The sequence below is a fragment of the Copadichromis virginalis genome, linkage group LG16 (assembly GCF_057382275.1).
Source record: "Copadichromis virginalis isolate Kocher_CV1m ecotype Utaka linkage group LG16, C_Virginalis_male_GT1.1, whole genome shotgun sequence".
NCBI classification, from domain to species: domain Eukaryota; kingdom Metazoa; phylum Chordata; class Actinopteri; order Cichliformes; family Cichlidae; genus Copadichromis; species Copadichromis virginalis.
In genome coordinates, this window is record NC_140633.1 from 8895135 (window position 1) to 8922580 (window position 27446).

The 27446-nt window shown below is 40.1% G+C and overlaps 1 protein-coding gene across 1 annotated transcript; it reads right to left on the reverse strand.

Moving 5' to 3' along the window:
- Nucleotides 1-59: 59 nt before the first annotated feature.
- wdfy2 (WD repeat and FYVE domain containing 2) lies at nt 60-25630 on the reverse strand. The gene is made up of 12 exons (XM_085435140.1): nt 25323-25630; nt 23652-23719; nt 17143-17216; nt 15939-15993; nt 14657-14807; nt 12573-12685; nt 11395-11521; nt 10783-10888; nt 7182-7283; nt 4359-4489; nt 4148-4256; nt 60-2807 (listed from the first exon to the last, which is right to left on the reverse strand). The coding sequence occupies exons 1-12, from the start codon at nt 25457-25459 to the stop codon at nt 2778-2780; spliced, it is 1203 nt and encodes a 400-aa protein (XP_085291266.1). The 5' UTR covers nt 25460-25630; the 3' UTR covers nt 60-2777.
- Nucleotides 25631-27446: the final 1816 nt, after the last annotated feature.

Sequence of the window (27446 nt, forward strand, 5' to 3'; positions counted from 1 at the left end):
ACTGCAGCAAGAGCCCCAAAATCACAGCTGCGATCCAATAAACAAACACTGGACTCAAATACAGTTGAGCAGGTGAATACCTCCTCTTTTAATATGTAATTTATACACATAATTACATTGAAGGACACAACAACAATTGTTTTCTTTCCTGGGACAGAAACACAGACCACTGGCCAAAGACGGATTTATTGCATCCATTCATTTTGAATGCAGAAATCCTATATTAGTATCTAGAAAGATGTGCATCTCCTGTGCAGTCTGGGTTTTCACATCATTGTGAAAACCCAGACTGCACCAATTATCACTTCCACGTGCACTTCACATGATGCCAGCAAAGAAAAAAGCTGCTTTGTTGCAGTTCTTTGGATTTTTTTGTACTCCTGTTCCACGCAGGCACCACATTACATTAGATTCAATGCAGAGTGACAATAAATGAGCTTGCCGTGCATTCGAAATGACACAATTACTATAACGGAGCTGAAACACTGGTAAGGACCTTTAAAGTCTTAGTACCCAAAGTTTCACATTCACAAGTAAACAGCTGCTATACTTTTATTCGTGGCTGTAAAGTGACGTACAGTTTTCCATCGTTCTATAGTTGTAGAAAATCTCATCTTTGGGCTTGAACTGTACGAACACTAAGAATAGTTATCGGCTGAGCAGATCATTAAAGCACAAGTGTAATGATAACTAAAGACATACTTAGTCTTCACAGCATGAACTTGAGATATTTTTGCTTGTTGATTCCAGTGCATCGACAGTAAAGTCAGTCAGTATCGAGACGTTTAAAAACAGTAACAGTGGGGACAAATCAATGCCGTGTTCGTTAGCTTACTTTCTATTCTGTGCATGCTGCCACTGACGAGCTTGATGATATGTGCTTTTGAATGTCAAAAACGTTTAAACCACACTTACAATAATAAATAATCTCAGAAAACAGTTCCACAGCTGTAAAGGACAGGAAGTACAAAATGTCAGCTGGCTTCATGCTAGATTACACAATCTGAAAGGTGCGCTCTGCACATCAGTGGGTTTAGATAAACACTGTGTGTGCTTACACTACAACAACAAGAGTCTGCAGTATCATCAGTATCCTTGAAAACTTCCCAACCTTGTAAACTTTGGATTTCTTGCTCATACTGTCAATTTGTTCCAAATTTGCTTGTTCTGACATGATACAGAAGCGTGGTGAGGTTGCAAACCAAAGAGCATCCATTTGCCTGGAGTTTTTTTTACCAGACCAGTATGAAAACGCCACGAGGTCTGCATGATATCCAGTCTTTTAACACTCAGTGGACTGGGTGCATCTACATCTGAGGCCTCCATGTGTTTGCACACCAGCATTACAGTGCGTACAGAAGACATAAAGCTCCTAATGTAGGTAATGTAGTTTATGCAGGTTTTTTAAGTTGTTTCCATCCACAAGCGTTTCAGCATAAATCTGAACTAAAGCTGCGTTTTATGCTACTTCTTCCCTCTAGTGCTTGATATCAGGTGTTGCAGACTAAGAAAAAGTCTCCCTCGGATGATACTGTCAGGTCAGACCAGACGAAAAACAAAAAAAACAAAACATGATTTGTATAATAAGCGCACACAGTGTGAGTGATGTGAAGCACCTGAGAAACAGCACACTTGCAGGCATTAATGACATGCTCACGAGCAGCATTTACAGGCAAGAACTAGAACATCTTCTACACAAGTGACACCTGTTTTATTTATTTTTACTGCTCGAGGCTGTTTTTATTTTAGGTTCTATTTTTGACATTTACACCTGTAAAACACCCAAATGTTCAGTGCTTACTATGAACATATTGTATTTTCTGCTCTTAGGACACATGTGAGTGCCACGCTGCATTGATGATTATACTAAAACAATAAAATAAATGAAATAGTTGGGAAAACCTAAAAAAAAAGATAAAAGAAAGTAAGTTTGTGAGAGAATTGGGCAGTTTGGAGGCTCACGCTTTGCTGCTATTTCAACTACAAACATTTTTTGTAATATCAGCCTGTATATACAGACAACAAAGCCTAGGGTCTGAGGGTTATGTCAGTATGTTATGCCAAAAAGACGACATTTGGTGTTAAACAGGTCAGTGTGACAGTTTAGGTTGTCACTATAACAGGTGGCAGGTACCTAATGTTAAATGGAATATAATAAAAGGAGCGTCACTTTTAAATTCTCTGTCTGCAGAAGGTAAAAAACAACACGTGCAGGTCTGAACAGCTGCTGGTGCAAATGAAAATCATAAGCTCCTGTTTTGTTAAGGATCTGCAGCCAGTTCAGTAGGAATGCACGTTTGATTTTGCCAGTCTGTTTAACAAGGTGCTTCACATCTACAGAAAGTAAAGTCTGGGTTTGACAAGTTCCCGCAGTGCAAGCAGGTTTCATAAGACTGTTTCATGCATTTCCAGTTTGAAACTGGAAAGGAATGCATGGAAATTAAGTACATGAGGTGTGTCGATAACTTACAAAGGGAAATGCCTCAACCTTTCGCACACTGTACAGACACACATACACAGAGAGACCCACAGTCCACCAGCAACTCTCTGTAACCTTGTGTCAAACAAAGCCTGTATGGTTCTCAGGCTTCACTGGCCTGCAGTGCCCTCGCTGTAAATGTTCAACAGCCACCGCTACACGTTAAAAAACTGCTAAATATTATCCAGATGACATCGATCCTGCTGGAGCTCTCACCCCGTTTCTCTTCCCAGTGGTACTGGCACCTCGACAGTTTGTCAAACAGAGATTTCTGCTGACTGCTTGTTATCCACAGATCTCAGGACACCACAGGAGTCATGTCCCATAGCTGCAGACAAAACACAAGTAACCGTCAGTCCATTTAAGCAGAAACAGTTAAAGCTGTGTTTCTGTGACCCCCTCATAGCTCAGACATGTGCAACACTATCATCATCCGTTTGTTGGATTTGAATCAGATACTCTATGTAATTTGTCGACTTTAACTAATGCAATTTTTAAAAGACAGTAATTTAAGCGCGTTTTTGACTAAATTAAGACGTGAATTTTTTAAAAATAGGAGAACAATATTTGACCCAGTAGCTAGAACTGGTAATCAGCAGAGAGGCAGTTATACAGTCAACAGGGTGGGTCAAAGAAGAAATACTGTGACGTACATTATCACTTTGTTTTAGAATATGATTACTGACACACTGGGGCCCAATATAAATGTTTTTATGAAGGAACATGCGGGCTCTAAATCGACTCCTCCACATATTTGACTTTCCAGAGTGGCTACTTAATGGCTCTCTATGGTGGAGCTCAACAAATAAATGACAAAAGGGCAGAAAGCAAATTAGTTAACTGAACTGACATGTTATTAAAACCGAGACCAGAACGGAGAAAACCTGATTTTAGCTATTTTAGATTATATTCGTGCAATGTTTCGAGTACTGCAGAATAACTCAGTTGTGATTACAGTTACTCTGCTAGTCATATATATAAAATAGACAATTTAATTCTTTTAAATAAATCTTTTTCAAGTACATTGAAAAAGCCTGCACTGTGTATTATTTTACTAAAGGGAAAATTACATTAGTGCATAGTGCAAAGAACTACCTGTTCACATACCAGCCAAACACAGTGTGAAAGCTCAGTAGTCACCACTTTAGTAGCTCCCTGTAAGAGGCGTCTGACTCTTAAGTAGCAAATATTCTCCAGCTCACTCTTCACCAGCCAGTCTCCAACTTTGTCTGTGAGAGCTGCCCGAGAGGCCCAAAACAAATGTGTTCCCTCTGAGTGACTTCGGATTCTCCAAGCATTTAATCTAAATACGCAACACATCCTGATGTAAGGTTTATTAATGGGTGTTAGACTGACAGTCACAGTGTAGCACACAGTTTCCAGCTACCTGCAGTGTTTTATAGGCTTTCACATGCTCTGGATTTCCTTAAAATAAATAAATACTTGAAAAAAGACTTGACTACCACCTCGGACACTGGGGCAGTCCCCCCTAAAAGAGCAGTTATTTTAAGAGCAGGGATTGTAGCATAAACAAGCACGTCTAAACGGGCTGAAAACATAACCCTCATGTCTGAATGATCCGAACCCCTAGCTAAGGGTTACTGTCTGTGCCGCACGCCTTATCCAAGACTCTCAAACACAACAGACACTCCTTGTACTTTTCCAGACCTTGACAATCTTGTCAGTGCCAGAGGTGAGCAGATTTCCAGTGGTGGGCTCGTAGTGCATGTAAACAATGCTGTGCTTGCTGTCGTGGAAGGTGGCTGTGGGTGCTCGACTGCAAGACACAAAGGCAGCGCCAGCGGTTATAGTGTGCGAATCACTGGGAAAGCTACAAAGGCTCAGTATATGACAACAACAGAAGCTGATTGTTACTCACTCCTCGTCACTGATGGACTCGTGGCAGCTGTCACACACGCGCACCTCGAACTCGAATCCCATGAGGGGGATGGTGGAGCGTTTGGACGAACATTTGCCGCACACTGCCTGGCCGCACTTCCTGCAGTGGTGCTGAGCACACAGGAGGATATGAACACATCAGCTTTCATTTAACATCTTATTTCTCATCAAAGAAATGGAGGTGGTGTTTTGCTTTTTGTTTTGTTTTGTCTTACAATGAAATGTTTAGCAAATGTATACGCCAAGTCAAGGCCAAGTTTTGAACTTTGTGTTTCGAAAGCTACAAGAAGATACTGGTTGTGATGCATTTTGATAATTGCTATCCAGCAGACAATCTCTCTCTCTCTAGGAGACTGTGTGAGGTCTGCAGACAGCTGCAGCACACACACTTCATCACAGCTGTAAGTCTGAATGAGACTTTGAGGAACGTTAACATAGAGCTGGGCGATAGAACGATAACAATATGTATCGCGATATAACTTTTTCTCGATAGAAAAATTAACCTATCGCGATAGACCTCGCCGCTCTTGTCCTCTTAAAAAAACAAAACAAAAACAAAAAAAATAGCCAATCCAAATTAAGTAGCGCAGAGCCGAACCAATCACAGCCGCAGCGTCACGTCACGTGACTTGTTACGTACAGCACAAGTGCCAAGCCGCACGTGTGTTTGTTTGGGAAGCAGCCAGCGGGTAATGGAGGAAATGAGTGTGCCGACTAGAAAAATCAACCGAGCGTGACCGAAGAGAAAACAGATGATGGTTCCAATGCCGGAGAGATTGTCGAACGGAAGAGCCATAGAAGTTCCGTAGTGTGAAGGTATTTCGGCTATTTCAAGTCTGACAAAAAACAGAGTGGTAGTAGTAAATTTTGTAGTAAATTGTGCCGAAAGCAAGTCTGGAAATACAATAAACTGGTGCGTGCGCTACGTCCACAGGTACCCGGGTATTTTTGAAAATGCAGATTTTTCTATGCGTTTGCACCTTTCGTCCACACGCGTTTTTGGTCACTGAAAACGAAGATTTTTAAAAACTCCGGCCAGGGTGGATATTTTTGAAAACTCCGTTTTTGCATTTACATGTGGACTAGAAAAACTGAGAAAACGCAGTGTCAAAGGTGTGCGCATTTTTTGACGTCACACTGTGCGCCACGTTATTGTTTCGGTGAAATGAATTTCTACAATACTGTTACTGTTAATTCTACTCTCTACAGTGTTTAAATGCTTACATACACACACAGTTACTGTCCCTCCACACATAAGACTCGGTTCTGCTTCTATGCCCCAGCTTTGTTTACTTTTTCCCACCGAGGCTTCTAGACTTCTGATTGGCCAACATTTCTGCACGGTTAGGAATCTAGCGCCACCTGCTGCTTTGGCATGTTCATAGCAGCGTTTTCTTTCATTTCTGCCTTTATGTGTGGACGGGATTATTTTTTAAAACGAAAACGGAAAATCTCCGTTTTCAAAAATACCCGTGTACGTGTGGACGTAGCCTCAGTCTCTGACTGGAAGCGCTAATTCGTCATTCGGCTTTTGTCAGACTAAAGTAACTGTTAAAACTGTTTGAAAAGCTAAGCTATACAACAAGGAGAGATTGAGAATTTCCTTTTAGTTCTCAGTTTATTTGATATTGACAAAAGTTAGTCAGTTTTGTCTGTTCTTCTGTAAAACAAACTAAGATTTATTTTTAGAATTAATATTTTGTTTCTAAGTGGAATTGACAATTTAGTCTGTTTCGTTTGTTCTGTTTTGAAACTTAAACGCTTTAGCGGCTGCCTTTTGTGTAGTTTGCAATATTTGCCTTTATTTATCTGAAAAAGTCTCATGTTCCTTAAGTACATCTACCCTGTTGAACTTATTATGGGAAATAAATATTTAAATAAAAACAAGCTGCTGATTATTTCACATTTTACTTGTGAGCAACGGCACATTTAAATCTTACAAATATAGTTATTTGGCTTATATCGTGATAGATATCGTTATCGCCTGAAATGAAAAAAACATATCGTGATATGAAAAAATCTTATATCGCCCAGCTCTACGTTAACATAACACTGACCCGTGTACAAATAACAGAATCAAACTAGCAATGTTAACCATCCAACGTCTGAAACCGGCTTAAATCAGACCACTTCAATTCATTTCCAAGAGTCCACACGCGTTGAAACTTCAGGTAAAATGTTCTCGACTTCTCTTTTTATTATAACATCTGTATCTGCATTCAGCATTAAAAATGCGAGACCACCAACCTGATAGATTTTCTTGTTTTGACACTGAAGTTTTATTTCATCAGCTGCATACAGCTTGAAGCACTCTATACACATTCCTCAGTGATGCTGAAACATTTCTGTGTACAGTCAAAAATCTTTGTGTTTTTCCCCCCTCCAGTGCAGTGAAATAGAAACACCAACATTACAGCGCTTTGTGTTTGGTTCTCGCTACACAATGTTTCAACAGACTGCTGTGCAGTCAAAAAAACGCCTATTACTTTATCTTTGAACTGTGATTCGCACACACACACACTTGGAATGAGTAACCACAACATAAAGCAGTTTCTGAAATTGAGGCAATAAAACAGCCACAGGATGTTTGCTTGCCATTAGCGTGGCAGAAGTGAAGAGTTATAGAGACTTGTTTGTTAGAAAGCTGTTTGGAATACGTTTTGAGTGCGGCTGAGCTGCACATCACTGAATCTGCTGCAGCAGAGAAGCTGAGTTATGATATATTTGATATATAATAACTTGTATTTTTAAAGAAGAGTGGAAATAAAACAAGGTGCTCGGCTAACGGGCGTGCGCTCAGTACCTGCCGTAGGCCGATCTTCTTACTGTCCCACATCTGTTTGAAGTTCCAGAAGAAAGGCTGCTCACACTTCTGACAGGAGTCGCTGTCCAGCCATTCTGGGGTCTGTGGAAACGCACATTTCAAAACTCATTTGACTTCCAACATAAACACTGGAGAAATATTTAAACCTGCCAAATGAATTATTTTTTCTTATATTGCTGACCCAAGAGAGACTGAAGCTTTTTCTACAAATTGAGGGTCAGAAGATGGTTTAGCCCAGTTTAAATGTCGTGTTTATTCAATAGATCTCAGTTACTTCTGTTCCTACGTAAATAAAAGTGTTAAAGGATAAATTATAGTCAGGGAGGGAGGGAGCTGTTTATGTGTTTTGCTGTGCAGCAGAAATAAATCCAAATTCACTCTGACAACATGACATCAGGAATCAGGATACTGTTATTTTTCCAGAACAAAAACACTTCCCATGAACCTTAGTCTGTGTAAAACACATACCGTAAATCCCGGACTACAGAGCGCACCTGATTAAAAGCCGCATGCTCTAATTGTAGAAAGAAAATTAATTTTGTACTTGTACAGGCCGCACCGGATTTTAAGCCGTATGCGTTTCCCCTGTAATATGAGATATTTACACAGAAATACTAAGGTAAGGTAACATAAACATGGTAACATAAACGTTATGGTAACATACAAAAATACATACTGCAAATGCCTTTTTTCCTCGAACAGCGCCTGTAACACGGCTACCTCTAAGTATATGTACTGATCGGTAACACACAAATTACGTTGCTTGTGGGTTTTTTACGGAACAGTGCATAAACAATATTACAACGTCTCTTAACAACCGATAAAAATATATACAGTATATATACACTACTTATCACTTTGATTGGTCTACTGTTACCAGGCAAAATGTTTTTGGCTGCATGAAAAAAAATATGCATTAGCCGCACGTCAGTATAAGCCACAGTGTTCACAGCGTGGGAAAAAGTAGCGGCTTATGACCCGAAAACTACAACGTATTGACTCAGGGGGCTGAATAATTACGCACGCCCCACTTTGCAGTTATTTATTTGTAAAAAATGTTTGGAATCATGTATGATTTTCGTTCCACTTCTCACGTGTGCACCACTTTGTGTTGGTCTTTCACGTGGAATTCCAATAAAATTGATTCATGTTTGTGGCTGTAATGTGACAAAATGTGGAAAAGTTCAAGGGGGCCGAATACTTTTGCAAGCCACTGTGTGTGTGTCTCTATCTCTATATATATATATATATATATATATATATATATATATATATATATATATATATATATATAATATAAACACCCAGCACGCCCCTGCAGGCGGTTTATCCTTCAAGCTCGGGTCCTCTACCAGAGGCCTGGGAGCTTGAGGGTCCTGCGCAGTATCTTAGCTGTTCCCAGGACTGCGCTCTTCTGGACAGAGATCTCCGATGTTGTTCCTGGGATCTGCTGCCCCCTTCCTTCCGCTTAGCGTACAGCCTCAGGGTGCTGGACTTGGGGTGAAACCCTCCATGCATGGTAAGGAGCTTATATATATATATATATATATATATATATATATATATATATATATATATTATAATATATATTATAATATATATAATATAATATATATTATAATATATATTATAATATAGATATTATATTATAATATAGATATATATATATATATAGATATATAGAGATATATATAGATATATAGAGATATATATAGATATATAGATATATATATATAGATATATATAGATATAGATATATATAGATATATATATATAGATATATATAGATATATATAGATATATATATATATATAGATATATATATATATATATATATATAGATATATATATATATATATATATATATAGATATATATATATATATATATATATATATATAGATATATATATATATATAGATATATATATATATATATATATATAAAATAGGCTGGCCAAAGGAGGCGATAGAAGCCACTGACATAAAGACAAGAAAGCTCCTTACCATGCATGGAGGGTTTCACCCCAAGTCCAGCACCCTGAGGCTGTACGCTAAGCGGAAGGAAGGGGGCCGGGGACTGGTGAGTGTCAGCACCACAGTCCAGGATGAGACAAGGAACATCCAAGAATACATTGGCAAGATGGCCCCAACTGACCGAGTGCTCAGTGAATACCTCAGGCAGCAGAAACCCAAGAAAGAGGAGGGAGACGAGGAACCATCATGGAAGGACAGGCCCCTGCACGGTATGTACCACCGGCAGATAGAGGAGGTGGCTGGTACCCAGAAATCCTACCAGTGGCTGGACAAAGCTGGACTGAAAGACAGCACAGAGGCACTAATCATGGCAGCACAAGAACAAGCTCTGAGCACAAGATCCATAGAGGCTGGGGTCTATCACACCAGGCAAGACCCCAGGTGCAGGCTGTGTAAAGATGCCCCAGAGACAATCCAGCACATAACAGCAGGGTGCAAGATGCTAGCAGGCAAGGCATACATGGAACGCCATAACCAAGTGGCCGGCATAGTGTACAGGAACATCTGTGCCGAGTATAACCTGGAAGTCCCGAGGTCAAAATGGGAGATGCCCCCAAGGGTGGTGGAGAATGACCGAGCTAAGATCCTGTGGGACTTCCAGATACAGACGGACAAAATGGTGGTGGCTAACCAACCGGACATAGTGGTGGTAGACAAACAGAAGAAGACGGCCGTAGTGATCGATGTAGCGGTTCCGAAAGACAGCAATATCAGGAAGAAGGAACACGAGAAGCTGGAGAAATACCAAGGGCTCAGAGAAGAGCTCGAGAGGATGTGGAGGGTGAAGGTAACGGTGGTCCCTGTGGTAATCGGAGCACTAGGTGCGGTGACTCCCAAGCTAGGCGAGTGGCTCAAGCAGATCCCGGGAATAACATAAACACAGCCCCCCCATGCATATACAAAGTTATCACAGTGTGTCAATAACTGGAGTGAGAAGTATTATCAAGAAATGTAAGGAGAGCCACACAGTCAGAACAAGCCTGGCAGAGGTAGGAAGTCAGAGATTTTAAAGACTCTCCAAAGAAAACTAAAGACCCCAGCACAACCGTCAAGACTCCGGTGAACGACTTAGTCAAGCTGTTATTTTAAAGATGAAAATTTGGAGCAAATTACAGAGACTGTGGCACAACAGAACAGCGAGGCAGAGTGAAAGTGGCTCTGATTGAATATAGAAGCAATTAAAGCCTGGAGACTAGCAGAGCAAAGAGGGAGACGCCGAATCTAGACTGTGTGAGCATCTGAACGACAGAAAATCAAAGAAAACTCTGCTAATCAGGTGACCTTTAATGGACCTCTAAAGAGAACTTTTTGCCCCCAAAGGATCTGAGAGAACAAACATCAGCAGTTTATCCTGTGAGCCGATCTGCATCACAGAATGTGCTTCCCTGTAAAACATGCAGGGAAGCACTAAGGGAAAAAAGCATGCTATTACACAGCACACATGACATTTCCTTATTTTGCTCACAAGCTGTTGCAGTTCACACATCAAACACAAGCTTGTGTTTGTGCGCTGACGTCACGCTGCTTCAGTCTGCTCTCTCTCACCTCTTGCCGTGTTACATCCATGTTCCAGATGACGATGCTTCCATCTGAGCTGCAGGAGATGAGCTGCCGGGTGTGTGAGGCGTAACACAGGCCCTGAACTTTGTCACTGTGGGGAGAGCACAGCAGTGAAGTGGGTGTCCCGGTATGCTGACATAACCAGAAGTGCTTTGCATTAAAATTCAAGAAACAACAAGTTAAAATACAAGGTAGCAGCTACACTGAGTGGGTCCTCCAAGCTTTCAGTGGTTGAAAAGCTTGTTTCAATGTCAAAGCACATTTTTATAAAATGCTCTAAGAAGAAAAACATTTATTTAGCAGCTTTTAGCTTTTGAGAGTCAATAAAAGTCTTTGCTCAAAAAAAGTGTGAGATTCCAGAGTCTGTTTATCGTCCTCTTATGAAGTCAGAACACTGTTTTTCTTTTACTGAAGTCTGCTCTCCTGCAGCCTTTATGGTAACTTCATAACATTACATTTCAACTAGTCGTTCAAGCTTGAAGTGAGTGCGATGAAATGAATGAAACTGAGTAAACATGACAAAAAACACAATTACAATTCCATCAATACAAAACTGCTGAGCATATGTATAACTTATTGGCTAATGGAGAGCCTTACTTGTGTCCTTGCAGTTCGATAGCGGTGCCTTTGCGTCCGCCGATGTCCCACATGATGATTGAGTGGTCCGAGCTTCCGGAGAACAACACCCTTGTGACCGGGTCCCAACACAGCGCCGTCACATTACCTGACATAATTACAACGGAGACAAAAGTGCCTCCGTCAGCTACGCCACATTATCGTGCAGGGTTCACTGAAATTTAATAAGAACCAATTAATTAAAACCAACTTTCACTGGCTTGAAGTCACTGTTGTTGGACCTCTCTCATCTTTAAACTCATTTGGATGTCTCTTTATTGTTAAATGGTAAAAACACATTTTTCTTTTGCCTTCTCTGTTGAAGCAGACTGCATCATGACAAGTTCCAAAGATTTTCTCGAACATTTAAAACCACCGGGGACGCACAACTCTGTAAAAATCAATGCTGAGCTGCGTCAACAAATCTGCAACCTGCTGGAGGACAACAGGCGAAGACAAACGAGGATACTGTGTGAACTTACTGCAGCTGCTGTGTGAACACACATTTATGAGAATGCTCCCCCAAATACAACTGAATTCTAAAATAAAGATTTAATTATCATACAAAGAAAAGCTGCGACTCAACTGCTACATAATTGTTTTAAAGTGGGTTTTGTTTAAAGTTTACAGATCAGAAAGTAATCACCAAATATTGAAAATATCTGCTGCTGTGATCCACTGTAGAGGCTCCTCTCTCTCTCAGATCAGTGAAGAAATAAGAAAAGCACACAAGCAAAAGATGCTGGCTTTCTCTCATAAACTAATATTCAGAGTCGGGAGCGTACTGAAAGCAGAAAACTGAAAATCATCCGAAACATAGCTGGGAGACAATTTGTACAGACAAAATTGGAATGAATATTTAACAATGTTGTGGCGCAGGCAGAGCCGGCAAGAGTTCAGAGCTTCATTACTATGCTAGGACTGCCGCCAAAAATTATTTTCATTCTTGATCAATCAGTTGAACATTTTATCAATAAATTATTGAATTATTTATTTAATTCTGGTAAATGTTAACAAAAATCCCCCTAAGCTCCATGTCATCTGTTAAAAATCACTCAAAAAGCCAAACTAACAGTGACACTATCAGAGGCCTGATCAGCTGACCGATTAATTAATCATTTGTGCTTCAATTAGGACACTAGGTGCTTGTGTGTGGGTACCAGTGTGTCCTTTGAAGGTGGTGACCAGGCTGCAGAGGTCCTGCTCCAGCTTCAGGATTGTCACCTGACCAGACTGATCCCCTACGAAGGCGTGTCTGGTCTCCACGTCGAACCTGGGTCAAAATTAAGGTCATGCTTTCCTGCTAAATATGCACTCATTCAGATCCTGTCACACAGACCGAACAGATTCACAACAGAGCTGTAAATTTCACTGCTCACCAAAATCCAGAGCCAACTCTGTGTAAACTACTACATGAAAGCTTTGAATGAATTCGTGCAGAGGCAGCACCACAGCGACTGTCAGCGGAGGACTCTCAGCTGTTTCACCGGCTTCCTTCAAAGCCCTGTCTGACCCGATTAAGTCACGACTGAACCAAATCATTACGTCGGGATACAAAGACGACGAGGAAACCCAACAGCAGAAACAATAACCTAAAGATCCAATCCACTTCCACTGATTTGTCCTTTTCTTTCTGGAAATCTGAGATTTCACGCTGTGCATAACTCCCAGTAAGCACAGAAAAGATGATTTTAAAGTGAAAGGATATTACAACAGATCTACACCGCTGGTTCGTCTGTCCTTCTCAACACCACAGAAAACCAGTGAAATCTTTATTAAACATTAAAAGGGCTGTAGCAGTTTTTAAAACACCCCTGACTGTCTGCTTAACCATTTTCAGCCTTAATGTTGCTACAGCCAGTTAGCCACATTGAGCTGCGGTGGTTAATGCCTGTTTAAAGTATGCTAAGCTGGTGAGAAATGAAACAGTTACGTGCTGTTAAAAAGTGAACAGGAAACACGTCAAAATAATCTGATTCTAGGAAACTTAAGTGATCAAGTCATATTCTTATTCATTACCCTAAAAGGAAAAACTACAGTACAAACTGTGCATCTAAAGAATCACTGCACACTTAACTATATTTTCAAAGTTTGTTGAGTAAAGTAGATCCTCTACATGAAACATTATAATTTCTTTTGCTGCTCTTAGGTCTGTTTTCAGCGTAGCACCGTTTCTGTTCAATGATGGCTTTTGTACTTTAATAATAAAAAGAAAACAACTGTCAGTTCCAGCTCAGTCTTCACCAGTTAAATTGAGTTTAGCATAAAAAAATCTGTTCCTCAGCAAGTCTTAAAATTAGGCAAACACAAGCTCAGATGAACAATACATGTCATATTACATCGTCATTATTTATTTAATATCTACTAAGAACAACATGTAGAAGCAGTGTATGAAAAACTGATTCAGTAGCTTGTAGAAACACATTTAGCAGCACTAACTGTTTGACTTTGTCAGTCTCTCTCGTGTGGTTGTGGAGACGTATTGGCCCACTTTTCTTCACACCTCCTTTTTTAGGCTACGCTGAAAATAAAACTGGGAGCAAGATAAGATGCCTCTTTTTATCTTACTTTATATTTATCAGAACTACAGCAAAACACGCATAACTAATGGTAAACAGCATGAGGGCACTTTTTATTTGTTGTTTCCAAATAAAAAGCTTTCAGCCACAGTATCAAAAGGCTTGCTTTAGTTCAAATGAGCGCAGATTTGGTTAAAAGGCTTCATGCACTATGACGGCCATTTGAACAACAATTTTTTGAACAATTTTTCAAAAAAAACCCAGCAAAACTTTTAAATTTAACTTTTCATTTTCCACACTGTTCCTTTTTCATTATGTCTAAAATCCCTGAACAAATAAACGCCGCTGCTCTGAATCTCCTCTTGCCATGTTATGTAGACAGGTTAGCATGATGCTAAGAGGATACCAGCAGTGTGATGACCTAATAGCAGGCTCATTGGTATGGATCAGTGCCGCTGCTGAGCACTCACACAGCCTTTCATGTGGCCATTACAGAAACCTACTCAGACCGTTTCCTTGACAACAGCATGACTGATGCCTATTGTTAGCCCTTCACATTAGTAGAAACTAACTGGAGGCTAATTTCAATTGCCCGGTCTTATGTTGCACTGACCTAAAAATAGACGGTGTCATCAAAATAAAAAGACAAAGGCTAAAGAATCAAAGTTGGCTCGTCACTTCCCACTCGATCCACTCTAAAGACAAAGCTGGGTGTAGAAGGATACTGTAGTCCTGAGACCCAGGCTGCGGTGCGATATGTCCCCAGCAGCTGGCCGCTCTCTGAGCAGTGCCAGGTGAAGTTTTTATCCTGCCCCGTGCTCAGCAGCCACTCCATCTCCAGCACAAACAGCACCACTGTCACCCTGCCCTGATGAGCTACACACATAAAAAAAACAAATTAATTAAAATGAGTAGCCTACAAGAAATCATGGTCATCATGAAAGAAGACGATCAAGCACTACTGCCTTCTTCAAAGAAAGCAGCCAAATGAAGAGAAAGTTTGTGCTCGACACTGATGAAGACGTATTTTTATACATTTGTACTGTTGCACAATACACTTAGCCTTATGTGACACAAAGATACATCTTCACATATGATCAGAGAAACATATCATAAAGGTCAACTATAAATATTTCTCTATATCCATAAAATAAATAAATCTTCTAAGGGTTGTTTTGGACACCCACACAATAAAAAAACATGCAGTATAGTGGAATCTGTGGAGGATACATAAAGAGATTTATCACTGGTGCTCTGATCCACACTTAGTGAGTTATGCTCCACAGAGAGGCATGAATTATGAACACAGCCAGAGAGCAAATACTCCTCAGGCTACAAAGCCTAAAGTACAAGGATGTGAGTGGACTTTATTAACTTTGAACTGCCCAGAATTGGCAAAAGTAACAATAAATAACAAGTAACAACAAACGATAGCAGAAACAAAGCTTAAAAATTTCACTTTGAAAGTGTTAGACTTATATTTTTAAGGCATTCTAACAGACTGTAATAATAATAATAACTTTTTTTTATTTTATTTTCTTTTTTTAAATGGGGCAAATCATAATTTATTTATAGAGAAAGAAAAGCCCCTTGTCACTCTTTTCTGGGGCAGTGGGGAAGGTTTAGTCGGGGTATTAGTCTGGGCACAAGGCATTAAAAATTTTGCCTTCTGAATGCAAGTTTCAGCTAAACCCCATTCGCATCAAAATAAAAGACGCGCACCAGATAAGAAGTTGCAACGCGCGTTTGGGTAAATAAGATTTTCTGGAGGAAGACAGACATCTGTTTAGAACTCTTAAAGATGTCAAAAGAAGCAAGCTCCTTTAAGCAATTTCTTTGGTGTTCCTCCACCTCCAAAGAAGCGCGTATTCTCAGAAAAGTGGTTGCAGGAGGTGAGCTGGCTGCAAACAAATGATGAACGCACAGAGATGTGGTGCAGAATGCGCACCTGCGGACCACTTATGTGCACCCCTGAATATAACAGCGTTCTTGCTCTTTCTGTCTCACCCTGGTAGGTGCGTGCTGGGGTCATCTTGTTGTAGTCTTCTGACAGAACAAACTCCTGAAAGAGAGGAAGTGGAGATAATTGGTCACTGACTAAAGTTTCCAGCAACTTTGTAAACATAGAAAAAAAACTATGTTGCTGTGTTTAAATTACATTTGGCTCAGTTCTCTGCACATCAGAGGATTCATGCAAAATGTGCACTGCATAGCATGTATAGGTGAGAAATAAGTACTACTTCCTCAAAAACATAAAGACAAATGACTCATAGATCAATAAATACAAGAAAGGTTCTTGTTCTGAAGTTTCAGCTGAGGTCAACACCCTTAATAAAACACTTATGGGAACTTATGGTAAGTTATGAGGTTGTTCTGAGATGAATCTCCAAGAAAAGTTCACATCACGTGCTGGCTTTATTTTAGGACAGCAACAAAACAAGAAGTGGACAGCAAATAATGCTACATCTAAAAATAGAGTGACCTGCACTGCGTCAGGTCAGAAATGAAACTGCTGTGTTGCTAGAGATTCTGTTTATAAAAAAATAATGGTTACTTTTTTTGGGGTTGGAGCTTTAACTGTACGGAGTAGACCAAAAGGAAAGTCTGGCAAAGAGGTGTTGCCCTCTGGAAACAAAGAATCGTATTAATAAATTGCATTATGAGCTGCGTGACGCACTATAGGAAGGATTATTAAGTGACCAAGATCACAAGGATTCTTCCTCTGATGAGCATGAATAAAATAAGTAGATCTGAAGGAACTCGTTCAATTAGACACCATTGTATGGTACTGTGTGAGAAAAGCAAATAAAAATGAGAAGTGAGATTTATTCTCTGGAGAGCTTTGCCACAGTTTGTCACAAACGAAAGCTATTCACTGCCACTGTAAGAAAGATCAGAGGGGACAAAATTGCTATAATGATGATGATTTACTGGAAGAGATGAATTCACATTTAAAAAGAAAAAAAATCTCGGCTGAGTGGCTAGATAGTGTGCTTCAGGTGACATGAAATGACGTCAAAACACAATCAAAGCAGATCAGGTTTGTGAACTAGGGCACTGACATTTCCACTAAAACAAAAGAAATACAACTACTCCATTCATTTGATTATAACATCACCGGCAAAAAAAGGAAATAGTTTGTCACAGAGGAAGGAGTGAAAAAACCAGAGGTCTGCATTTAAAAGGGAAGCAGGATGTTGGCTGGACTTACACAGATACTCCCAGTGTCCATCCCCACAGATAGTCTCCTGGTCTCAGGGTTAAAGGACATACAGGAGCTTGATGCTGGAGACACAAAGACACACAACAACAAAGGTTACAATTATTACTGACCTAACAGACTTTTGTGAGGCAATCTGTAAGATATCAGTAAAATCATAAGGATACTCGTGCCTTCTTTCTTAACATTGATGACATTTGTTTGACATTGTAGCAAGTGTCAAGGTTAAACCACAAGCTTTTTTTAGCCTATCAACTGCATCTCACAGTCCTTTCTCAGCTGACTGGGTCATGTGACAGCAAACGAGATGCAACTTAAAGGTACAGAAAACTGATGACTTTCTTCGGCACTGTTAGCCAACAAACCCTCAAATACACTGGAAAAATCCTGACAATGGTTACAGCAGCTATCGATACATGTGAGAGAAACTTGTGCCATCTAACACTGAGATTACAGACTGTCATCGCCTCTATTCCCTCGCGTCAGAGTCCTCCTGCGTGTAGTGTGTAGGTGAACCTCAGCGGCTGCCACCTCATTTTAAAAATCCAAACCATTCCAGTCTATAAAGCTGAGCTGGCAAACTTCACTGAACAGAAGTCTCTCTGTAGGGAATCTAACCTAACACAAATAATGGACACTTAGCTTATTGTGCCATGGTTTTTCTTATTTTTTATTTTAATACAGCATGAGGTTCATAAGGTCTGATTTCGGCCTAATCAATTGTTAATATGCATCTCCCGTCTGATCCAATCTACACCAGGAAACATTGTTAAATCATGTCCTCAAGCTATTAAGCTAGACTCTGGTGCTGTACTGAATCATTTTCATTGTGTTCAAAGGCTTTCAAACTACCATAGGCTTCTCTCTGAAATGAACAACACTTCGACATTCAGAGCTGAACAATGGTTGCTGCACAAAATACAAATCACCAGTTTCAGAGGTTTTCATCTCCCATGTTCTTTTCTCGTCTCATCGTCAGCATTACAATTAAAATGAAACAAACAATTGTATTCTCATTTATATGGCTTTCAAAAACAGCAATTTTTACATTTAAATATGTCAGAGCAGAATAAAATGCAAGATGCCAGCTGCATCAGATTAAAAAGAAAAAAGAAAAACTGAATCTTTGTATTGTCAAGAACGACAATACTACTGTCAAGACATCAAGCCACAGTTTATTATAAAAAGCAGAACATTGCGAGTTTGAGTCTTGCACAAGTGAAACAATGTTTATTTTATGTTCTGTCTATCCACCCATCCATATTCTTAACTGCTTGTCTAACCCAGGGTTTGGAAAGGGCTGGAGCCTTTCCTGCAGGAGGGTACACTCTGAACAAGTTAGCAGTTTTATTTGCTTAATTTCTGAGAAATTACAATTTTAAATCTAAATATTCAAAACCCCCAGTATGTTATTTAACCCAGGGGAAATGAATCCAGAATTTATGTATTGTAGATACTTTATAATGACTGTCTAACTACTTTGGAAAACTGTTTGTTGCAATTTCCTGGAAGAGCTGGCTGAAAGTTTTAAAAGCCAAAAAAAGAAGAAAGAAAGAAAGAAAGTGCAACCAAAGTCCCTGCAAAACTACCCAATTTAGGTTTCCAGAAAGCACTGGAAATATCAAAATGTTGGAAAGCAACATAGGGATGCATAGATGCAATCAGTTTATTCTACCTTTCTGCACTTTAGCCAATAGTCGCTTTCCTTTGCAGTGATTACTGAGCAGTTTGAAAAAACTCATGTCAGGGTTGGTAACCACAAATATTTAACTAGTGCAGCCTCTGGCACTGCTATTGTTAGTGACACATCTTGCTGATGTGTCAAAACCTGCATTCTGTCTGGAGGCCACCAGATGGAGATAGTTGTGGTTGCAAAAAGACTTCAGTCCTGTAGAAGTTTATGGGAAAACTGCTTTCTGACTTGATCTCTGTAAACACTTTCATTATGAGTTTATGGGCACAGTCACTCATTTTGGGTCATACAAAATAAAAACTGTTTTGTAAAATACACCATAAGTCATATCCATGTGTTATATACAGTCTACGGGCGCAACACATAGGAACAGAAACCCTGTTAATTCGTGCCAAGTAAGAGATGAATAAAATCACCAAAACTGGTAATAGCAAAACCTCTTGTAACATTTTTTGTCATGATGTTATTTATCAATAATTCTGCTAAAAATGCTCCAAATGCACCACAGACGTGCACTTCAGTGAGGCTGAGCTTACAGCTGGAGGCTACAGCTGCCAATGTTGGCAGACCCATTAATCAAAGCAGCCACTCACTAACTGTAAGCCACAACAAAAGGGGGGAGTTAGAAGAAGAAGAAGAAGACTCAACACCTACACAACTACAAACCCATTTCCAATAATGCTGAGATGCTGTTTAAAGTGTAAATAAAAAATAATACAACGAGCTGCAAATCTCATAAACACATGTTTTATTCACAATAGAACATTACTAAACATCAAATGTTTAAATCGATACATTTTTATAATTTCATGAAACGTATTAGCTCATTTTGAATTGACGGCAGCAAAAAGTCAGAACAGGGGAAACAAAAGGCCGGAAGTGTAAAAGGGAACGTTTTGGTGGAGGAATATTTTGCAACTAATTAGGTAAAGTGGCAACAGGTCACTGAGAAAAAAAAGAGTTTCTCTGAAGTAAAGATAAGCAGAGGTTCACCAGTCTTTAAAAAATTGCAAATTTGCACATTTTGAACCAATTTCAGAATGTTTGTCAATAGTACATAAAACCATGAAACGATTTAGTGAATGTGGAGAAATCTAGCAAGGAACATGGCCCAGAATCAATACTGGATGCCTCTGATCTTCAGGCCTCAGGCGGCACTGCATTAAATACAGACATAATTCTGTCATGGAAATCACTGCATGAGGTCAGGAACACTTCCACAAATCACTCTTGAGAACACAGCTCACCGAACCATCCACTAACACAGGTTAAAGCTCAATCATGCAAAGACGAAACACTGCAGTCTTCTCTGGGCCAAAATACATTTAAAATGGATAAAGTGAGGCAAAGTGAAAAACTGTTTTGTGATCAGATGAGTTGAAAATTTGAAATTCTTTTTGGAAAACACTGACACCATAGCCTCATAAGTATATTAGCGCCTAATATACTGAAAACTATATACAGCAACATATGCTTCCATCAAGATGGCATCTTTTTCAGGGAAGGGCTTGCATATTTTAGCAAGACAATCCTACCCAGCATACTGCAACTATTACAACAGCATGGCTTCATAGTACAAGAGTGTGGGTACTGAACTGGCCAACCTGCCATTTCACCAAATGAAAACCTTTAGGGCAGACTGGAAAAACCCAAAGACTTCTTAACAGCTAGACTCCTGTAAAAGACAAGAATTTGCCAAGATTCCTCTGCCCACGATCCAGCAGTTACTCTCCACGGCAGACTGTTGTTTAAAGAAGAAGGGATGCTACACAGTGGTCCTGTCTCAACTTTTCTGAGACGTGCTGCTGCCATCAAATTCAAAATAACAGAGGATTTTTCTCAGCTTAAACATTTGGTATGTTTTCCATGTTTTATTATTATATGAAATATGACATTTGAAAATCAGTGCGTTGTGTTTTTGTTAATATTTTTTACAGTGTCCCAACATTTTTGGAAAAGGACTAGTAGGGCTGGGCCATATCATACTGTTCACGGTAATACCGGTATAATGACGGGCAACGATAAGAAAATGAAATATCACGATGGAATATGGGTAAAACACACATGCGCAGTGCCTTTGTTTACATATGCACATGGCGAAAAAAAGCGTGCCGAAGACTGAGAATAAGAAGGGCGAAAGCAGATCGTTAAATGAAACAGATGAACCAGAACTGGTTTGCAAAAATGCTGCAACTTCAGTGGTGTGGAACTGGTTTAGCTTTCGTCCCTCAGATACACAACAAAGCACATTTTTGGTAGCGCATGCTAGCGGACCGTCGTTATTACCGTGTTTTTTGGAAAACACGGCACACTTAAAATCAATCCTTTGATTTTTCTGAAAATCGACAGTGCCCCTTATAATCAGAATCAGAATCAGAATCAGAATACTTTATTGATCCCTGGGGGAAATTTTTTTTTGTTACAGTGCTCCATTTTAAACCAACATTAAGACAAGACAGACAATACGCTAACTAAGAATAGTACAATATATACATATATATACATACATACATACATACATAAGTCACTTATAAATAAATATTTGGAAAAGAAACATGTGTAGCTGTAGCAGCAAACAGTGTGTTAAGTGGATGCGTTGTACAGGGAGATGGCCACAGGCAGGAATGATTTCCTGTGTCGTTCAGTGGTGCTTTTCGGTAATCTCAGTCTCTCACTGAACGAGCTCCTGTGACTGACCAGCATGTCATGGAGTGGGTGGGAGGTGTTATCCAACATTGTCTTTATCTTGGACAGCATCCGCCTCTCCGACACCACCTTGAGGGAGTCCAGCTCCATCCCCACAACATTGCTGGCCTTACGGATCAGTTTATTAAGTCTGTTGGCATCTGCGACCCTCAGCCTGCTCCCCCAGCATGCAACAGCATAGAGGATCGCACTGGCCACAACAGACTCATAGAAAATCCTCAGCATTTTCTGGCAGATGTTGAAGGACCTCAGTCGCCTCAAAAAATAGAGACGACTCTGGCCCTTCCTGTAAAGTGCTGTGGTGTTTTTAGCCCAGTCCAGTTTATTGTCAATGTGTACTCCAAGGTATTTATAGTCCTCCACAATGTCAACACTGACCCCCTGGATTGAAACAGGGGTCAAGTGTTTCCTGGTCTTCCTGAAGTCCACGATCAGTTCCTTGGTCTTTGCCACGTTGAGCTGCAGATGATTCTGCTCACACCACGTGACAAAGGAGTCGACCACAGCCCGGTACTCTGTCTCATCATCCCTGCTGATGCATCCAACCACCGCAGAGTCATCAGAAAACTTCTGAAGATGGCAGGTCTCTGTGCAGTGGCTGAAGTCTGTGGTGTAGAGGGTGAAGAGGAAGGGGGAGAGGACAGTCCCCTGTGGTGCCCCTGTGTTGCTAATCACCTTGTCAGACACACACTGTGGGAGACGTACATATTGTGGTCTTCCTGTCAGGTAATCAACAATCCAGGACACCAGAGAAGCATCCACCTGCATCGCTGCTAACTTATCACCCAGGAGGGTCGGCCTGATGGTGTTGAAAGCACTGGAAAAGTCAAAAAACATGACCCTCACAGTGCTCGCCGGCTGGTCCAGATGGGTGTAGACACGATTGAGCAGGTAGATGATGGCGTCCTCTGTTCCGTGTGCCTTATGTATGAATTCTGGTTGTGTTTACTGACCTCGAAACGATTTTATGTGCACGGCGCTCGAAAATCTGTCAAATGTTTCAGTACGACTTCGCTAAGCTACGAAGCCGCACCGCTTGATGGATTGACGGATAAAAAAAACACAGCTGCTTGTTTAAGTGAAAATACATTGATGTTTTTTTTGCACTAATAAAGTTGTGGAGTTGTAAAGTATTTTGTCTAGTGTCAATTATATCGTTATCGCAAATTTTCAAATGTATATCGTGATAAATATTTTTGGTCATATCGCCCTGCTCTAAGGACTAGTGTTATGAAAAGATAAGTTAGATAAAGAGATTTTTTTTAAAAAAACAACAACAACAACAACAACAATCTGTTGTACCATCCTGTCAGAATATTAATTTCACTGCTGGTATTGAACATTTTTACATGGAAGTCTAATGGGATTGATTCTGTTTTGGACAGCGCCTCAAGTGGCCACTATTGGAACTGTCTCTCTCTTCTTCTTTTTTTAGCACTTCCATGTTGGCTTCACTTTTCAGCGTCAGAGCTTGCCACTTCCTGCTGCCTTTACCTTTGAAACACAGCTCCATCCACTCATCGAGGCCGCTCCAGTCAGCACATGTGGTCATCTGTGCATTAAGTGTTGATAGGCTGTTACTCGTGAAGCATAACAAATATAATAGTGCCTGACACCTCAGGGTGACGACAGCTGCCAGAGAGAGGTAGCTTTTTACGGTAACGCATTTTACAGCTAATCTGTTTTATCGAGACTCGGTGGAAACAAGAATGATACCGATAATCTGAAAAATGTTGAGCATCAAGTCTGGTTGATCCCAAGAGCAGAGTGACCTCCACATTTTCATCGGTCTCTGAAAGGAGGGGTGTGTGATTCATTGTGTCCATCATGTTGAGTCAGTACACTCACAGGCGAAGCATGTACAGAAACGGGAGTGAACACTGCCTTTCACAGAAGAATGTGTCAGCTGAATAACTGCTGACAAAAGTGCCATTCTTGTGCTATTTATGATTTCTTTAATTATACTAAACAAGCCAGTCAACCAGCTAATTCATAAATAAATATTGCCTTTTTTAAGCATACAGCATACTGACAATTTACTGTTAAATACTGTTATTCAAAAAAAATGTGCCAGTAGACAAAAAAAGGAAGGAATACCTACATGGCATTGTGTGGTAGATGCTGGGCCAGTACTGACCACTGTCTCTCTTCAACCATACCCGAATAGTCCTGTGGGATGAAACCAACAGAGATTAGTCCTCAATGCATTTGAAGTGAGTTACATTCTTGGTGTCAACTTTGTTACACTGCAGGTAATCAACTCAATTGCCAGAATTTCTGAGAAAACAGAAATATGTGTGACGTATTCGTAGGTTTCACTACCACTGATAAGGAAATCAGCCTGTTCTCCAGCACTCCGGGGGGCCACAAGCAGATCCAACTGCCACTTCCACCAGAGGAAGTACTGACATTTCCCCCAAAAGGATACATGCATTCATTATCCCCAAAATATCATGACCACCCATCCTTAAAATGCTGCTTAAACCTCACCAGATCCGTTAACTCCGGTAAGTTGCACCTGCTGCATATCAGACTTCATCCTGTCACTGGTTTGTGGTTTGACTCTTGTCAGCCCAGTGTTAGTAGGCCTCTCACAAGGAAGAGGTGCTAACTTAGTTATCTGACCACAAAAATCTGGATCTTATCAGACTTGCTCAGGTCTTTACACCTGACAGTCTGCACAGCCCAGATATGAGACAAACAATGATTCTAATGTTTTGTCTCTGCTGTGAATGCAGGTAAAAACTTTCCCCTGTGACACTGAACAACAGCCCGAGTTCCGAGATGACTGACAATCAACTCACTGACCTACTTTGAATTTTTACTACACCACTCAACACTTCAATTTACAGCAATTATTCTTCACTGTTCTCTTTAGGGGTGACATATACTTCTGGGTGAAATGTAATGGGAATAAAATCATCTGTGCTTTAAACTCAATCACAGAATCCACTGAAAGGCTCATTTCCCACGCAAATCCACATGGCCACTGGCACAAAGACTTAAGACACTTCTATTTCACCACCTCCTTTTCCATTTCGGTGGGTACTTAAACGCGGTTTGTTCTAGCAAATTCCATATATCTTATTTTAAGCATTTCCCCTGCTTAAACACCCCAGTAAATAGCCATCTAGGACTACAATAGGTAAGTCGCCATGGATCAGGGATATGCATCATATAGCTTAGGTGGCATATAGGACTAAATTTGCAATTGGTGCAATAAGTTACAAGGACATTTCAGAACATGCCGCCTCAGCATATACAGGCTCACCGTCACCCTCACATAGATCTAAGTGGGATAGACGCAAACTCTTGGTACCCCAAAACAGCTCCAGGCATGTGCAACAGAGAATAAGGGGACAGACTACAGCAGCTTTAATGCCTCAAAGCTGAGACATTCTGGTATATATAGCAACTCCTGGTGCCATAATATGCGAGAAACACTCTAATAACACCAGTGTTTACGCTGAGTCTTTTTTTAGTTATGTCTAGCTAACGTTAGCACAACTAAACTACGTGTTACTGGCTTGGAGCTAACACAAAAAGAGTATAATTTACAGCCGTTAACTAGCATGTAATGGTGTGACTGTGTCAGCTGACACTTTTGTAAAAATGTTATTGAACCCTTGGACTGTTTCAACATGTTTGGAAACGTTACATGACACGGGGGTGGGGGTCCACTCAATAGGAGCAGATTAAGGGGCATTATTGTGTCGAATATTATTTCTGGAGGTTAATTTGTGCTTTAGCCAGCCTGCAGAGCGCAGCTTACCTGTCTTCAGACACGCTGATAACGCCGTCTTCTTTGGGAATTATCACCGCTGTGCTCACCACCTCCTGGAAAGCATCGATTTTGCTCAGGAGGCAAGGCTTCCGAGCCTGAGGTTGAGGCTGAATTTCAGCCGCCATGAGCTGGTGGTGCACAAACCTCCGACTACGGTCCTGGCTCCGAGAAACATAACACACGGCGGTCCGACAGCAGAACCTCGGCTGCTAGCTAGCTGTCAGGCAGGCAGCTCTCTGTTGTGACGGCGGTCAGAGGCGGTGCCAGTCAGCTGACAACAGATACGCCACCTACACTCGCACACATACAGCACTTCCTTTGAACAAAATAAAAGTCCTTAGTTGAGTTCCGCTTTTGGATTTTCACAACAAAATATGATAGATATTAGATAGATATGCTTTAATTAAAATATAAAACGATACGATAACAATATCTCAAGTCTTGTAAGCAAAAATAATAAAGTAATATCAACAAAACGTTTTCTAATGAGGCCCTCTGCAAAGTGTGGCTACACTACGTCTGCCATACAAGAAAGAGTTAATCATTTTGAAGCAAAAAAAAAGCAAAGAAATCAGTTTTAATTGGCCGTAATGAAATATAGAGCAAATACTGTTATGTTAAAAAGTGCAAATTATGACATGTCAATTTCCCTTTACCAAAGGTTTATAAAATGTGACAGATGTCTTTATTAAAGGGGTGCCACAGTGAGGTCGACAAAAGACGTTATCCCGACTTTTAGACACCTCTATTGGCTCAGGGTGAGCTATACTTTATTATTAGTTGCATTAATTTCCATAATGCGACTTTCTTCAAACTAGTTTTGTATTTTTTATACGCCATAGATATGGTACTATATGTATAATGTTATTGATTACTATAAATAGCCAGTTTGGACATGAGTAGAGATAATCTTGATGACTGAACTGGACTTTAGAAATAAAACCAGATTAATAGTTGGGTCACTGATAACTTCAGAGAAGAAAAACTCTACCAACATTACTTTTTTCACGAACCACTTACTTTCCAGGAAAGAGCTGCTGGACTGCCTAGATCAAAAATGCAATTATAGGTCGTTTATTAGAACCTCATTATATACTCATAACACTAAATCTACAACTTTCTAAAATCTATTGAGTGGAAGGCTATACCACATTTCCAGTTGCATTTAATAATAATGTCAATGATAATAATAATAATAATCGTATATCTAACTATCTAAGGTGATGCGTTTGGATTTTAACATGCAGCACTAATACTAATAGAGCAACAACTTCCTGTATGAAGCAGCTCAGACATGGACCGGAAATTTGTGTTTGGCTTGTCCAAGTAACTTCACATATGTTCTTGACTCACCATAAATTGTGATCAAGATTCCTTCATAGTAAAAATGCAGCATTTCCGGTTCTGACTTTCGTAGTACAAACTATGGAGGGGGGGGGGGGTGAGAGACTTTCATAAGTGGAGAATTACCACTACCCTAATAATCAATATCCATTATGTTTGGAAATGACGCTTTGTGCTAAAATCAACCAACACAAGAATGTGTTATATATAATATATAAGTCTGGGAAACTGTTTCGGAGAAGCAGTAAAACCTGTAATATAACAGTTGCACAAGAATGTGTGTTTTAAGTGTACACTTAATACATTTTTAGTTACATAATCTTTGAGCAAATGAAAAAACACTGCAATAGTGGGATGACAAAAAGAAAGTTGAGTCAGTTAAACCTGCATCATAGTTGAGTGTTTTGATTGTTACATTTTAAACTTGAAAGTTAAGAGACCCAGAATTGCGAAAGAGGAAGAATGAATGAATGAATCTGTGGAAAGTTAATTAATCCGTCAAATAACAAAGTCAGAGAGGCCCAAACAGAACAGAAGTATCTCAGATTGGTGCTTAACCGGTTACTGTGCTGCTGTGCAAGCTACAATAAATAGCTGGTTTATAATGGCAATAAATGTTATTGCCGCTGCAACTACAGTTTATCACACCTTCCACAGTTTCGTCGTTAAGATCGCCAAACCACATTAAAGATTTTATTGTGAAAAACGTCAGTGACACACCGGAAGATAAATTGTGTGTGTGTGCGCGCGCGCGCGCGTGTTGCTTCA